The 15,264-nt window shown below is 40.4% G+C and overlaps 2 protein-coding genes across 4 annotated transcripts in view; one reads left to right on the top strand and one right to left on the bottom strand.

The window, feature by feature from the left end:
• fhit (fragile histidine triad diadenosine triphosphatase) overlaps positions 1–13,808 on the bottom strand; it is a 1,241,405-nt gene extending 1,227,597 nt beyond the window's left edge. The window contains exon 1 of one of the 3 annotated variants that reach the window (XM_078543628.1): positions 13,681–13,808. The gene's annotated coding sequence lies outside the window, so the exon portion shown is untranslated. Of the gene's footprint in view, positions 1–10,481; positions 10,507–13,680 lie in introns of those variants that run through there. The other 2 variants (XM_078543627.1, XM_078543626.1) reach the window with 2 other exon arrangements.
• Positions 10,811–15,264, top strand: part of LOC144681722 (receptor-type tyrosine-protein phosphatase gamma-like) — an 803,078-nt gene continuing 798,624 nt past the window's right edge. Inside the window, exon 1 of the mRNA XM_078543625.1 lies at positions 10,811–11,346. Coding sequence (XP_078399751.1) covers positions 11,265–11,346 — 82 coding nt within the window. The 5' untranslated portion in view covers positions 10,811–11,264. The remainder of the gene's footprint in view (positions 11,347–15,264) is intronic.

A 15,264-nucleotide genomic window follows, 5' to 3' on the forward strand; every position in this document is an offset into this window, starting at 1 on the left:
GATCAGTGACAAATGTTCAATCACCTAACTTGGCCTCTGCCTTAGCTCCATTGTTGCTGAATCTCTTATCTACGAATCCATTACCTCTAGACTTGACTATTCCAATGTTCTCCAGGCTGGCCTCCCACCTTCCTCCTTGCATAAACTTGAGTTCACCCAAAACTCTTCTATATCCTAAATCGCACCAAGTTCTGTTCATTTATCATTTCTGTTTTTGCTGATCTACATTAGCTTAGGATGGGGGTACAGTTATAACTTAAGTAAGAATAGGGAGAATAATTAAAGAAGGTGACCATAAGTGTGGTTGAACAAGTTGGCTTTAAGGAGGCTTCTGAAGATGTGGCAAAATGCAAGGCAGTGAGTAGAGAATTCCTATCTGAGTGTGAGATACCTGAAGCTTCTACCGCTTTTGACGAAGCAGATGGAAGAGGGCAAAACACAGTAGACCAGAGTTGAAAAAGTACAATGTAGAGAAGGGATACATGAGTGGAGGAGGCTAAAGTACTACAGTATGATGTGGTCCCGGAGGGGCTTGTAAATTTAAAAATTTCTGATCCAGGTAGGAAGGGAAGCGCGGATTATTAAGAACGTAGGAAAGGAATAAAATTTGATGTAGGAAAGGATGTCAATTGTTTTGGATAATTGAGGTTTGAGAGTGCATCTTAAGCTAGTGAAGAAGATTAGGAGTGTTACCTGGAGATGACAAAGCTATTGATGAAAGTTTCAACATTGTTATATGAAGTCTGGTGGGCAATTGGTAATGGGCATGAGGAAAATCACTGGCTCAGGTACACAGCCAATAAAGAAAACAACATATATTATGCCATTTCTATGGTAAATACATTTCATTTAAATTGCAAAAGATATTCTTTTTAATAAATGGCAACAAATTTCAAGGACTCTGAGGAAAATACTGTTACCATAATTATGATAAATCAGGACCACTTAAGCAATCAACTGTAAGGTGACTGCTTAATGTCTGAAACCTATTTTCAGCTAGATCAACAAAGAGGCTGGCTGGAAACAAAGCTCTTGATACATCTGACAGCATCTGCAAAATACTTGACCATAATTATTTATTATTAACACTCTTTCCAACGGCATAATAATTTAATATTTTGTATTTTCACTTGAGACCCAAACTCAAATATTAAATCTGAACAGATGAGATTAAAGACTTCGCTCCTTGACAACTGAAAAAAGTCCCATACAAAATAAATTGGTTCTCAATGAATTAATTCAAAATACAAAACTGCCTACCTTACAGCACTAAATTCTAAATCACTGTCTCAGATACCATAAGAATAGTTGATTTGGTAAATGGAACAAAATACATTTCAGCACAAAGATGACAGCATGTTGTTGGGCCTGAGTAGAGGATTCTTTACTTTGCGCATGCTTGTAACATACCTGACCCAAAAGCACAATATTAAGCCCCCAAATTCCCCACATTTTTCTGTAGTTCCATCACATAATCAAGAGGTCTTTTTTGACAGCAAAATGGAGCAGAATCAGTTTCTATCAATTTTCCACTTGCAAATCAATTGCTCACCCTAAATTCCCTTATGCATTTTGGCAACTCCTGCAATCCACCCATCAACTCCTGAATGGTTTTAATTTACATATATTGAGGATCAGTGATGCTGCAGGCCTGCTTTTCCTACTGTTACACTCACAAAGCACTTGGGGCAAGTTCCAATAAAAATTATATGGCACAGCTGTTGCCAGAATCAGGTCAGACAGGCAGCAGAAGAGTTTAAGAACTTGAAGAGTGAGACTTTCAACAGCAATTTCTGCAGCTGTGAATGATTTTATGCAACAATTTTTTGGCATTCCGCAGCCACACACCTCTACTTGTTTCTCACTACTTCTGACCATGATGACATTGGCAAATTTTAAAATCTCTCCAGTTCAGGAGCATGAATGGTGTATTTGGGTATACCATTTGGGTATATCCTGGTGTATCATTATCATGGAGAATGTGCAAAAGCACAGGATGGAGCAAAGGAGTGTCAGCATTATCTTTCGATGGAATCCATAAAATATTAACCCTGTCTGTAGAATATACACACAGCACAAGTCACATGCGGATCCTAGAGATGTCAAAAAGAGTACACTTTATGAAAAAGGCAATAGGGATATTTTGTCACTTGCTTGATGAGAACCTAAAGCCACAAAATCTGTCTGCACTGCCTATTGCACAGACAGATTTCAGGTAGCTATGGAGAATCCATGTAGTATTAGCCTGGGTGCAATATAGCCATGTATTTGTGAGGCGGCTGATGTATTTTACTGGAGTGCTGGAGGATTCATCACCTTTAGTATTACAGCAGGAACATCCAGTTCAACAGCATTACTGGCTCCCCAAGGTCCAGAATCATATAAGCAAACTCAATTTCAATCTACATATATATATATATATAAACAATTTGAACATGTGGCACACTTTCATTGAAAACTCCCCAAAGCATTTGGGGAGGTGGTGGCGAAGTGGTATTGTCACTGGACTGATAATCCAGAGACCAAAGTAATGCTCTAGGGACCATAGTTTGAATCCCACCATGGCAGATGGTAAAATTTGAATTAAATAAAAAATCTGGAATTAAACATATGACAATGAAACCAGTGTCAATTGTTGTAAAAACACTTCTGGTTCACCAAAGCCCTTTAGGGAAGGAAATCTGCTGTCCTTACCTGGTTTGGCCTACATGTGACTCTTAATTGCCCTTGTTCAGAGGGCATTTAGCGATGGGCAATAAATGCTGACCTAGCCAGCAACACTCTCATCCCATGAATGATTTTTTAAAAAATTGTTACTTCAGTAGATGGCATTGTGATAGGCATTGCCAATGCTTTTTAAAATTCATTCATGGGATGTGGGTGTCACTGGCTAGGCCAGCATTTTATTACCCATCCCTAATTTCTCTTGTTTAGAGGGCATTTTTAAGAGTCAACCACATTATTGTGGGTCTGGAGTCACATGTAGGCTAGACCAGGTAAGGACAGCAGATTTCCTTCCCTAAAGGACATTAGTAAACCAGATAGGTTTTTACAACAATTGACAATGGTTTAATTGTCATCATCAGGCTTTTAATTCCAGATTTTTTTATTCAAATCAAATTCCACTATCTGCCATGTTGGGATTCAAACCCTGGTCCCCACAGCAATACCCTGGGTCTCTGGATTACTAGTCCAGCAACAATACCACTACGCCATCACCTCCCCACATGTTATTGTGTTGTACACCTGTCACAGCCTATGTCACACCCAATACTACTTTTTTAAAAAGAGGATATAGTATCTTTTGATGCCCACAGGTCTCCCAATATTTAATTCTGAGTATGAATAGTGTGCCTCAATTCCCAGGACGCATCATTCAACTGGACTGATGGGGTACTCTGGTAGGCACTATTATTCTTCTGCTCAGGAGTTTCTCAGAATTTTCAAGATTATTTGAAGAAAAGCAGTAAGTCCAATTTCTTTTTTTCCAGGAACAATCTATAGAGTGCTTGAAATCACAGAAGTGATGTGTTTTTAAACAAATAAGCTCAATTGGTAATGTAATAAAAGTTATAGCTTTGGTTTTGTGGTCAAAAATCTTCAGAAAGTGCATTAAACTCAAAGATTAGGTTTTCCCTAACTGTAATTGATCTTGTTTTTCCAAAATGTTATTGAATTTAGAAGTAAGCAGTGTATAATTATCTCACTTAATTAACACCTGTGAAATGCTGGCACTCAATTAGAATGTACATATTTTCTAACAGTTGTCATACACAGAGAGCCACACTAATAGTCCTGATGTTTACAGAGATGGGATTTCCAAGCAGAGTTCTGGTTGAGTTTCTCCAAACATTTTACTTTAACACAGCATGCATGAGCTTTTTTTTTAAAGAACATGTTCCCTGTCCCAAAGTCACCTTGATTGACAAGCTTGGCTCCCTGTCAGGAGGCAACCATCCAGATGAGGCCGAAGCTGAGAGCAAGTAGGTTTCCTTCTGCTCAGCAGTCTAGAGGTTGCAAGGGGTGGTGCATGGGTGCAGTCTAGTTTGAAGGGACAGGTTATTGCAAGGAGAGAAATTGGGGGCAGGAATAGCTGGGGATTGTGTGGGGGTGATGGACCATGTTGGGGGAGGGGGTAATATGCTGGAAATGGCCCGGGGTGGTAGGGGGGCAGCGTGGGGAGAAGCAGGGTCTGATCATGTTGAGAGGATGGGTGGGAGATTGCACAGGGAGGGAGGTGCAGAGTTTAATAACACATAGGATCCTTGTCTTTATGAATAGAGCAGAAATTAAGGGAAGATTTGATAGGGGTGTGCAAAATCACAAACAATTTCGATCGAGTAAACAAGGAAAATAGATTTCTAGTGGCAGAAGGGTCAGTAACCATAGGACACAGAAGTTGGCTGTCAAAAAGAACCAGAGGTGACAGGAAGAAACATTATTTTAAGCTGATTGAACAGTAATTTCAACTCTCTCCTTCCACCTTGCCTCCCCCCACCATCCCCTCCCCACAGGAAGAGCAGGATGGTGGTGGTGGTGGCGGGGAGAGGGGGAACGTGTTCTGGTTATGTGGAAAGCGTTCAGTCCTATCACGTGAAAGGATTTCAGTGATGGGGGTGTATTCCAATCTCGGGGATGGAAAGCTAGTTTGGTTAGCCTGGAAAATGCACTCCTGTTCTTTCTGGTTAAGAGGGAGCAGGAAGAGAGTGGACAGCAAAGGAGGGGAAGGGGAGATGGAGGGGAACAGGAGGGCAGGGAAAGATACAATTCAATCTGCTTCCATAACCCTTTCAGGCATTGTATTCCAGATTACGACAGTTCGCTGTGTAAAAAAAAATGTTTCCTTATGTCATCTATGGTACTTTTGTCAAATACCTTAAATCTATGTCCTCTCGTTATTGACCATTCTGCCACTAGAAATGTATTCTCATTATTTACTCCTTCAGGATCATTCATTGTTTTGCACACCTCTATCAAATCTCCTCTTAACCTTCTCTGCTCTATTGATAAAGTTAAGGATCCCATATCTTCTTTTAACATCCTTCTCAACTTGTTCTGCCCCTTCAAAGATAAACATTCAGGATTGCTGATTCTTCATGCCCTTTAAAATTGTAAAGGGCACCTAATTTCATAGTATTTGATAATATTGCCTCTCCTCATTCTGCCTTACAAAACTTATCATTTCACAATTTTCTGCGTTAAATTTCATCTGCTATTTCATCAATTTATCCACGTCCTCCTGAAATCTGTTACTATCCTCCTTTTTATACAGCATTTCCGAATGTTGTGTCATTTGCAAACTTTGAAATTATGCCCTGTATATCCAAGTCAAGTTATTAATATATATCAGAAACAGCAGTGGACCTAATACTGACACCTAGGGAACACCACTGTATGCCTCCCTTCAGTCTAGATCAGAACTGCCCACCACTACACTCTGCTTTTCATCCATAGCCAATTTTGTATTTACACTGCCACTGTCCCTTTCATCCCATGGGCCTGACTTTTACTAACAAGGGGTAAGAGAGGGGAAGCAAAGGGGGCAGAGAGGGTGTAGGGGAATGGATGGAGAGAGATAGGGGATCGGGGAAGGGGGAGAGAAAGAGATTAGGGAAGGGGACAGTATTAGTCCTCTTGATCTTGATTTTAAAATTTTGATCCTGGTTTCCAAATTCTCCTGTGGCCTCACCCCTCCCTATCTCCGTAATTTCCTATAGCCCCACATCCTGGAGATAACTGCAGGGAGAAAGGGTAGGGGAAGGGAAGTGGGGGAGTCCTGCCATTGATAAAAAATTGTTGTAGATAGCTTCATGCAAAAAGTGTCTACCTATGTTACATCTGGTGATACTTGCCCAATCATGTTTCTAATAACATCTTCTGATTAATGTGCCAGTCTGTCCAATGAAATACTTTTAAGAATTGCACTGCATCCAAATGCAGTTGTAGTCTTTAGCATTTGGGTGACACTGTGATGCTCGATGTTCTTCTTTATTCCAAATCACTGCCATGTTGAATTACTGTTGTGCAGAGAGGCCAGGTAAAAGAGTCAGCAAGTATTTTTAAAACAAATTTAAAGCCTCAAGTTATATCTATATTTATTTCCTCTATTTAAAAAGCTTATCCAACCTCGCTCCAAGTTTTGAATTTTAATCCCCCTCACCTCCCTTTCACGCAGATTTTCCACCTCATTCTAGCACCCTTTTTAAGTGTGTTATTGTCAACAGCACTGATTAGCTGCAACCTAGATACTGTTTTTTTTGTTTTCTCCTTAAAGCTCCAAGAAGTCCTTAATTTGACAAAATCCCTTCATACCCTGCTCTCCTACCCTTTTTGCTGCCTTCCCTGGCAGCTCCCACTACCAATCTGGCAGCCTAGCCCAATATTGCCTTCATTGCTCTTTTTGGAAGTCCATTCTAAATACTGTACTGACCACACTCCGTGATTAATGATCATCCTAAACTTCCCTTTTACCAATTTAAATTTGCACCTGTTTTTGTTAATCACCCTTTAGCTTTCCCTTTTGTGTACTAAGATATAACTTTTGTACATCTATGAGGGTCTATCTCACTAGCCTCCTTTCAAAGATGAGTATCCCAACTTGCTCCACTCATTCTTCTTTGTTGAGTTTATTGATGTATCAGTCTTATTGATCTTGAATTTCAAATTGTCATCCTTGTTTTCAAATTCCATAATAGCCTCACCCCTCCCATTCTCTAATCTCTTCCAACCCCACAGCCTGCTGAGACATCTGCACACATTTAATTCTGGCTTCTTGAGAATCCCTGATTTTAATTGCTCCGTGATTTCTGACCACATTTTCAGCTGCCTCTGTCCTAAGCTCTGGAATTACCTCTGTTAGGAAATAGAGACAGTTTAAGTAAGTTATATTTGTATGTGTGGGTGTTAGGAATGAGTTTTAGCTTTAAAGTTTATGTTTGATTAGTATTTCTGTATTTCTGTGTTAAGAAAAGGTCAAGTTGAGATTTAGTTTCACTTTAAAAGGTGCCTGCATTTCTAATGAGTTTTTACGACTGTTTAAGAGAAGTTAAAGCAAACTTAAGAGTAGAAAAAACTGTGCTGCTGCCTAGCAATAGGGGTCAAGAGAGGCAGCCCCCACCCACACACCAACAGAAAAAACTAGAAGCAGTTTGAGTTCAGTTAGAAGCAGTTGCCAGCAGAAGCAGGTTTCCCCAAAGAAATTAAATAATAAAGTCTCCAAATCCAGGGGAGTGGAGCAGGAGAAAGTCCCAAGCAGGCCTTCTAGTCAAAGGCAGGACAGGAACCTGGAAAAGGTCCTGTTAAGTGAAGTTAAGAGTGAGGAGCAGCGGAAGGCTCCAAACTTTAAGCTTAAAGGAAGAAAATCTGCAGGAAGCAGATTTAAAGCGAGAGGCCAGAAGGTCCCAAGAGATGGCTGAAGGTCTGTAACTCTTTGCTATGGGCATGTAAAACAGTGGTGCACTGTTGATTGCTGAGTTGGTGAGAAAGAGCGCATGCAAGAAAGCTTGAATGCATGTGGTGACTCAGGAGAGAGGAACATCGGAAGGAGAGTTCAAAACCCTGGAGGTGGACCCTTGCGGAAGGCGCCTGAGAGAAAGCGTTGGTTTGTAAGAAAATTCCAAAGCGAGTTCTTGGAGAGTGGAGTTTGGAAATGTTCATGTGAAAGGCGGAGTTCAGTGAGACTGGTTGGCTCACGGTGTAATAAGCCTCCGGAGGGAGTTGAGGAGAGATCCATAGCATCTGTTTGGGGTGGCATCTGTCACTTGGTTTCAGAGTGTGGTGTGTCTGACCACAGGTCGCCTATTGGTTTGCATGGACTATGTACTTATTGTGAACATTAGAGCATAAGATAGTTTTTGTAACTTGTGTTATCCTTACACATTTGTATATATCTATAAAGATATAGTTGTGGGTAAAGGAGTATTGTAAATATAGTTCATATTTTCTTATTCAATAAATGTTTTATTCTTTTGTTAAAAGTTCATCAGCTAATTCCCGTCACTCTGTTCAGTGGCCACTCCATGTATCTAAACAAAAAATAAAAGTTAGGATCTATCAAGCTGGGTTCCAAACTGGGATCAGGCTTGACCAGTAGTAACATCAGCTGGGATTGCAACACCTCCCTAAACATTTCCAACTCTCTTTCTTCCTTTAAGAAACTTCTTAAAAACGACTTCTTTAACCAAGCTTTTGGTCATCTACCCTCATATCGCCTACGTGGTTCACAATCTAATTTTGTTTTATAATACCCCCTGTGAAGTGCCTTGGTATGTTTTATTACAATAAAATTGCTATATCAATATAAGTCATTGTTGTTATGGGCCTTTTCTGCACTACTTTCTGTCTTAGAAGCAGAGCTCAATATTTAATGTGTGGTATCAAAGAACTGTACCATTGAAGCATAACTTCCTTTGCTCTGATAACAGCGTGATTTGAACCCATTTTTTATGCCAGCCTCTTATGCTCTGAGTGACAACTAATTTATGCTGAATTGAAACTGTGGTCAAAGTGCTCTTCACTTAAGACTTTATCAGATAGTACAGGTCGAGTTTCATCCCATCAGTCTGGGCTGGATTCAAATCTATAGGTCCAAGTACAGAAAGGACACGTGTTATCTCACTGTTATTCATTTCATGCATTCTGTAGATCAAATCAAGTTCCACTAGTTACCTCTCCTACATTACTAATCAATAATGCCTTTCACAACTTCAGAATGGTGCGATGGAATATTTTACACCCACCCAAAAGGACAGACAGGGTCTCGTTTTAATGTCTCATCCGAAATATGACACCTCCAATAGTACTTAGGGACTTGATTGCATTATAGGCCTAGATTACATGCTCAAGTCTCTGGAGTAAGCCCACAACCTTCTGACTGAGAAAAAAGAATGCCACCATTACATCATAATGATGAAAATTTTCTCCTGAGAACAGGCCGTTTGGGATTGAGTCAAAGCTCAAAATTCAACATGGCAGGCCAACATTGCAACAAATTCTGGTAAATCTATTAATTTTTCTTTTGGCATATTTCTTTATTTCACATGGCCATTTTGAAATGAACTGCATTAAGTTTGACTTTGCATCTGGTATCTGGTATTAATAACTTCTTAGGCAGTCCTTCGGGATCAAGGATTAGACTAGCCTCAGGTGAGAAAGGGTACTTTACCAGAATGCTAAATTTCACTTTAATTGCTAAGACTAGAAATAATTTAAATCCAACCTCCACACTGGACAACTTTTCCATTTCTACAGTCAGGCTATCAGCTTTCTACTAAAGAAAGAAAATGTACCTTTTCACAGAATTGATAATGAATCTACATTCATCTTTTAGTTCAAGATAAATTGAGAACATGCTGTTGGTCTTTATCAAAAATAAATGTTCTTTAAATCACCTGGTTAACTGCTTAATATTAAAATGAGTATGAAATGAGGGATTTGGCATTTGCACTGTATAAAATGTCAAAACATTTTTGAAAACAGTAATAAAAACAGAAAATGAAGTCGATTCGAAACGTTAACTCTGTTGCTCTTTCCACAGATGCAGCCACACCTAAGTTTTTCCAGCATTTTCTGTTTTTATTTCAGATTTCCAGCACCCGCAGTATTTTGCTTTTATCTTACTTAAGAAACATTATTCAAGACTATCACTGTAAAATTTTAATTGAGATTGAAAAATGTTCTTTCGAGGAGGAATCATTCCCCTTGACTGGCATTTACGTGATGCTGTCATATCCACGACTGACTGCTTTAAAATCCCTTTTGCATGTATTAGTCTCGATTACTTAGGTTCGATCATCACACTTACAAGTTTTGTGATACGAGTTTAGCGCACCGTCTTTGGCATTATTGGCAATATAAATGCAAATTACATTTTGTTCTGGATTTACCAACGCCTGATACTTCGGTGTCAGTTTAAACTGAAGTCTTTGCATGTCGGTCAAATTCTGAAGTAAATACACTTGAGATGCGTCGGTGCTAGAATTATCATAAGGAGGTGGTAGATTGTGCTGTGCCCTTCATTATTCCAAGCAGTGACACAGTTGGTCTAAGTGTCAACACCAACTATCCCCGTTTGAAATGGTATAACTGATTCGTAAAATAAACTGAAAATGAAACTAAGGGGTTCACGTGTGTGGGTTGCACAACTACTTCATTTACACAAAACGATCAACAAACTCTCATAACACACGGATTTCAAACTTACTGAGCCCTATTAAACATTGCGAGCGCCCACAGAATTTGTACTCATAGAGTGTTTTACAGCATTTACGAAAGAAATGCCGGGTTATCTGGATGACAGGCAGAGCTCGCAGCCCCTCCAGGCCCCCGCATCCATCCCAGTCACAGGAATCAACTAAACTGCCTTTCTTGTTCTCATCATGAACAAAGCTGTGGAGTTCTAAAGGGTTTATTTATCATCACTATCATTAACACATAAGCAGCATCTGCCTGGAAAAGCAGCCACACCAAAATGACAGACTTACCGCCGCTGTCAGAGCCACTAACTGCGGATCCCAAGGGGAGGGGGAAAATGGAGCCGCGCTGCTTTGTGGAACTCGTAGTTCTCCAAACGGATCCACTTCCGCTGGGCGCCAGGAAACGCTCCGCAGGAGGACTACAACTCCCAGCGGGCTGAGCGCCAGCTACCCAGCAGGCAGCGAGCCTCCCAGCCGAGCCCCGCCCCCCACCGGCACACTGATTGGCCAGCCCTGGAAACCCAGGGCAACGGGCCGAGAGTCAGCCTGTGACTGGCTGACGTCTGTGGTCCATCAACTGTTTGCTTTGGGAATGCGGGTATCGCAGGCACGCGCGCCCCTGTGGAGTGAGCGTCGGGGCGCGCGCGATTCCAGCTGGGCGGGTGCGCGCATGCACGCGAGTCGGATTCGCTGGCTTTAAAGTGCCCCGAGGCGCACATGGTACTTCCTGTTGGGAAGAATGGAAAGCTTCCAGCTCGAGCCGGAGCCTCTGCGATCCCCTGCGCGCTGCTTCTGCTCGCTGCTCCGCTAATGATGGACTGATCGCGCTCTCGCCAGGCAGACGCTGCTAGTATGCTTCGGGATTAAATGGTTCCTTCACGTCGTCAGCGCTACTCGGCTTGTACTGCAGTTTCACTTTTCGCAGAAGAAAAATCTCCTCTCAAGCCAAGCTCAGCTCCCTTCTTGTTCGGGCCCTCCAAGTGAGACCGTGGACTTTTTCCCCCCCTCCCCCCTTTTCCCCCCCTTGACAGTAAAACTATTCAACAAGTTGTGTTTGGATGTGCATTTGTCATGCAGAGGCTCTTGGAACGGGGGTTTGTGCTTTTCTTCTGCTACACAGTCTGCAGGGTTTTTTTCGCCGCTTCTCTGCCCAGTAAGTTTCCAAACTAATGCAACAATACCTTGTATCTGTTTCAGTTGACATAATGTTTGTAGATCAAAAATGTTTCTTGTGTAAAGGATATGTTGAAAACCTTCTATGTCGGGATCGGAAGGGTGCTGATTTGGCATACGGCGGGATCTCTGGTTCCATCTAGTTCTAACTGCGCCCTGAGCCCAAGATGTTGCGAAGATAAATTCAGATGCTGAGATTTATTTTGCATTTTGTTTCAATTCACGTCGATGCAGTTTTCTTTTTAACTGTAGTCAACGGTTAACCCCCCCCTTTTTGGTGCAGTGCCAGCGTAAGCGGAATTCAGAACAAGGGTAACGTGGAAATACTTAAGAGGCTTCTTCATAACGGTGTAATATTCTTTTACATTTATTAGCCCCCCCCCCCCCCCCCGTCTTTAAAAAAAAGGCGAAGAGATTCACAACTGGCGGTGAGGACTCGCTATCCAAGTCGGTTTTGGTTCAAAATAAGTCTTTTCATTGCTCATCCACTCCTGGCTGACCTTGACTGTACGGTCAGATTCCCACAGTCCTAAAATTTCTGAGAAGTCCAATGGTTATTATATGGTCAGCCAGTCATTTAAGCAAACCCGAACTTGGATTTGGCAATTCCATAGACTATTATTTAATGACATTTGACTCAATTTTAATATTCCTTATTACATGATTTTCGAATTCCTTTAAAAAAATTATTTTTAAGAATGGAAAACATTCTAGCCTTCCGTTGTGTAATGATTGAGCCTTAACTCAAGAAGCCAGGAGAAACTGGCTGAACCTTTGGGCCGACGTGCTGTATTGTACTGTAATTACATTAAGGAGGCCGGCAACCAGGCGCATTAAAAGAACAAGGTCTGATGTAGGCTTGATTTGACAGTATTGTGAGTTGTGATTGATCGATACCGATGAACATTGGCTTAACTTGAGCCGCGTGTTTGAAGTAAAGTACGGTGAGGGTTGATTGTTTGGCAGTGGATTGTGTTTGTTGACTTGGGACTTTATTGTATGGCAGTCACATAGTCAAAAGACCACATTTTGCAAATGCAAAGGAATACAGTTACACAATAAGGAGGAACGAGAGTAATATATTGCTTCGAAGCGAGCCAAAAGGTATAATTTTTATCGTGGGAAATTCTTGAATTTTATTCACCAGAATACTCTTCTGTGCATTTCCGGGAGAATGAACGATTTGATATTTGATTTGATATTTGAGACTTTCTTTGTGTGCCGTGCAGGGACATCTCCGGTTTTCACTTTTTCTCTTGTAATAACGATGCACAAATCCGATATACAGTTGGCGACTCCGATTTATTAGTACAGTCTTCATTCCGAAGCGATAGCGATGTATGTTGGGCAGTGGAATGGATTAAGCGCTTTTTGGTGTCGCAGTTCATAACGTTGTCAAAATAAAGTTTGCTAAGTAAGAAAAGCTAGAACCGTGGAGGCACTTGATTTTAAGTTGAGCCCAGGTACCGGGTATATTCTGGTAGGTAAATTACCAGTCCAACACATTTACTTGGATTTGTCAAGAGTAGTTGTGGTAAGCAGTACGTTACCAAAAGATATTGAGAAGGACGTAAGAGGCGAAGGGAGCATCGTCTCCATCCTAATGGAAGATTGATGTTCCGAAGAACAGCGCCCACATCACACAGCTTGTTGGGTAGTACAGTGAGCTCTGAAATCTACATTTCTTTTTTGTCTGACGATGTTATGCAGTAACTAGCACGGAAGGAATTTAAAGCCTTTCTTTATATAGTTCTCCATTTCCCTGTTGCCCTTCCCCATTTTCTGGGCGTCAGTAGATGACAAGGCGAGAAGTCACTTAAATTTTTATACGGATTTCTTGATTTTGTATTTTCCATTTCTCCCGCTTCCAGCTATCAGTATTCTTTGAATTATTACACAAATCCCACATCAAATAACGAAGGAGTCCCCAAACTAATGACTGACACTGCCTGACCTATTGATTGTTTCCAGCATTTTCTCTTTTTTTAATTTCAGATTTCCGGCATCCGCAGTAGTTTGCTTTTATCCCAAAACTTATATATGACTTGCACAATAGTGTCGCAATAATCTGTGTGCATATATGTGTCTGTGTATTTATGAAGTTTTTTTATGGTCCACGTTCTGGCTTGCATATAACAATGTCCTAATTGTTACAACATTGTTAGACTTGTAACCAGCTATAAAACAACGGATTCCGACTAACTTAGAAACATTTCCCTCCCTGAAAAGATTTGTTCCAGCATCTGTCATCTAATATAATAAGATACAAACAGTTTAACAAATCGTTTGCAATGACTTCAAATAGGAAACTTACCCAATCATTTGAGGTTTTCATTAGTTAGTTAGAAGGATCTTGTTTCCTTCAGGATGTCCGGATCCACGAGGGACCAAGTTGTGGACAAAAGGTGCAATTTGTGGGCTACATTATTCTTCACAGCATGGATTTACTAACTTGCTGATAATCTTGTTTGTTGGCATTCAGTTAGTACGATTCTTGAAAGTGGGCGTATTGTAAAAATGTGGTCAGCAGTTCTGCTAGGAGACATAATACAGACACACAGGAATTGCTTTGAAGTTCTCCTTCCTCAGGCGTTTGCAGTTATCAGAGGCGCTAAATGATGAGGACATTGTGCCAGGAAGACTGTATTGGTATGTCGGAAGCAAACTAGGATGTAACTGAATTCTGTGACAGCTGCCTATGCTTCTCTGTTTTAAAAAATGGATGGCGTTATTTTTAAATAGGATACATTAAAGCTCTTTGTCAGACAGTCAGTTTATTCCAGCTGAGGGAGCAATCTAATCCACAGTGAAGAAAATAAAAATGCTGTTGATGGTTGGACTTGTTAGGTATTTAAATCCTAGTAATTTAAGAGACCTAGTATTTTCTATTGGCTTTAGAATTGACTTTCCCTGCTGGCTGCAGCTCTCAAACAGGAAAGAAGAAGAATTTGTTAAGACCATGGACTTTAAAAAAAAAACTTTCAGATGCAAAATGGTCTTGCACCTGCAATTATAACAAAATTGCAAGGGTTTATTTGATATCAAAGTTGTGGCTTAAACTTAGAAGCTAATTGTGATGGTTGACCTCTGTGGTATTTCACATCTTCTCAATGCTGTACTGTATGGGCTGCTGTATTGTAAACCAGGCTTAACACTGTACAATATTACTCAGCTCTCTCCAGCAGTGTCACTCCCATGTCCTTGCAGCATAAACATTGAACCTCCAAAAAAAAAACCAAGTGGCTGAGTTTTAACTGTGTTTGGCAAACTGAAAATGTGGCTTACTGCAAATGCTATCCATGTATTATTTCCCTTGTGATTGATTAGATAGCTTTAGTTCAATGATTTCCCATGTAGGTATCAAAAGACCTGTCACCCAATAACTGACAATTGGGGACAGTTAATTATTTTATTCTAACCTGAAATAAAGTTACTGACTTGTAATCAATGTGTAATATTTCCTTGGTGCTAATTCAACTTTTAAAAAATATACACTGTTAGTTAATGTGTTTGGCTGCTCAATGACTGCCAGCAACCCATCATTTATGGTAAGTACTCTTTCTTAAACTAGCTGAAGTCAGCTTTGCAGTGAATGAGATTGACTGTCCTTATGGTGCTATGACAGACGTGGTCTAATTTTTCTGCCTTTTATTTATTTTGAAGTTCAATTTACAGATTCTTAAACGAGTAATTCATAAACCAAGGTGATTTGTAATTAATTTTGATATCAAATAAGACTTTACCTAGCTAAATAAAAATATTGGCTAGTTTAATAGCCAATTAATAGCACAACTTATTCGATTTAACTATAATAATGCATTCTCTTCTTGAGATATATTGTCATCTAGGTCAAAGTTATAAGGAAAGCCTGTATTTTAAACATTACCATGAATGTTAC

This window comes from Cetorhinus maximus, chromosome 6 (genome assembly GCF_964194155.1).
Source record: "Cetorhinus maximus chromosome 6, sCetMax3.hap1.1, whole genome shotgun sequence".
Lineage (NCBI taxonomy): Eukaryota > Metazoa > Chordata > Chondrichthyes > Lamniformes > Cetorhinidae > Cetorhinus > Cetorhinus maximus.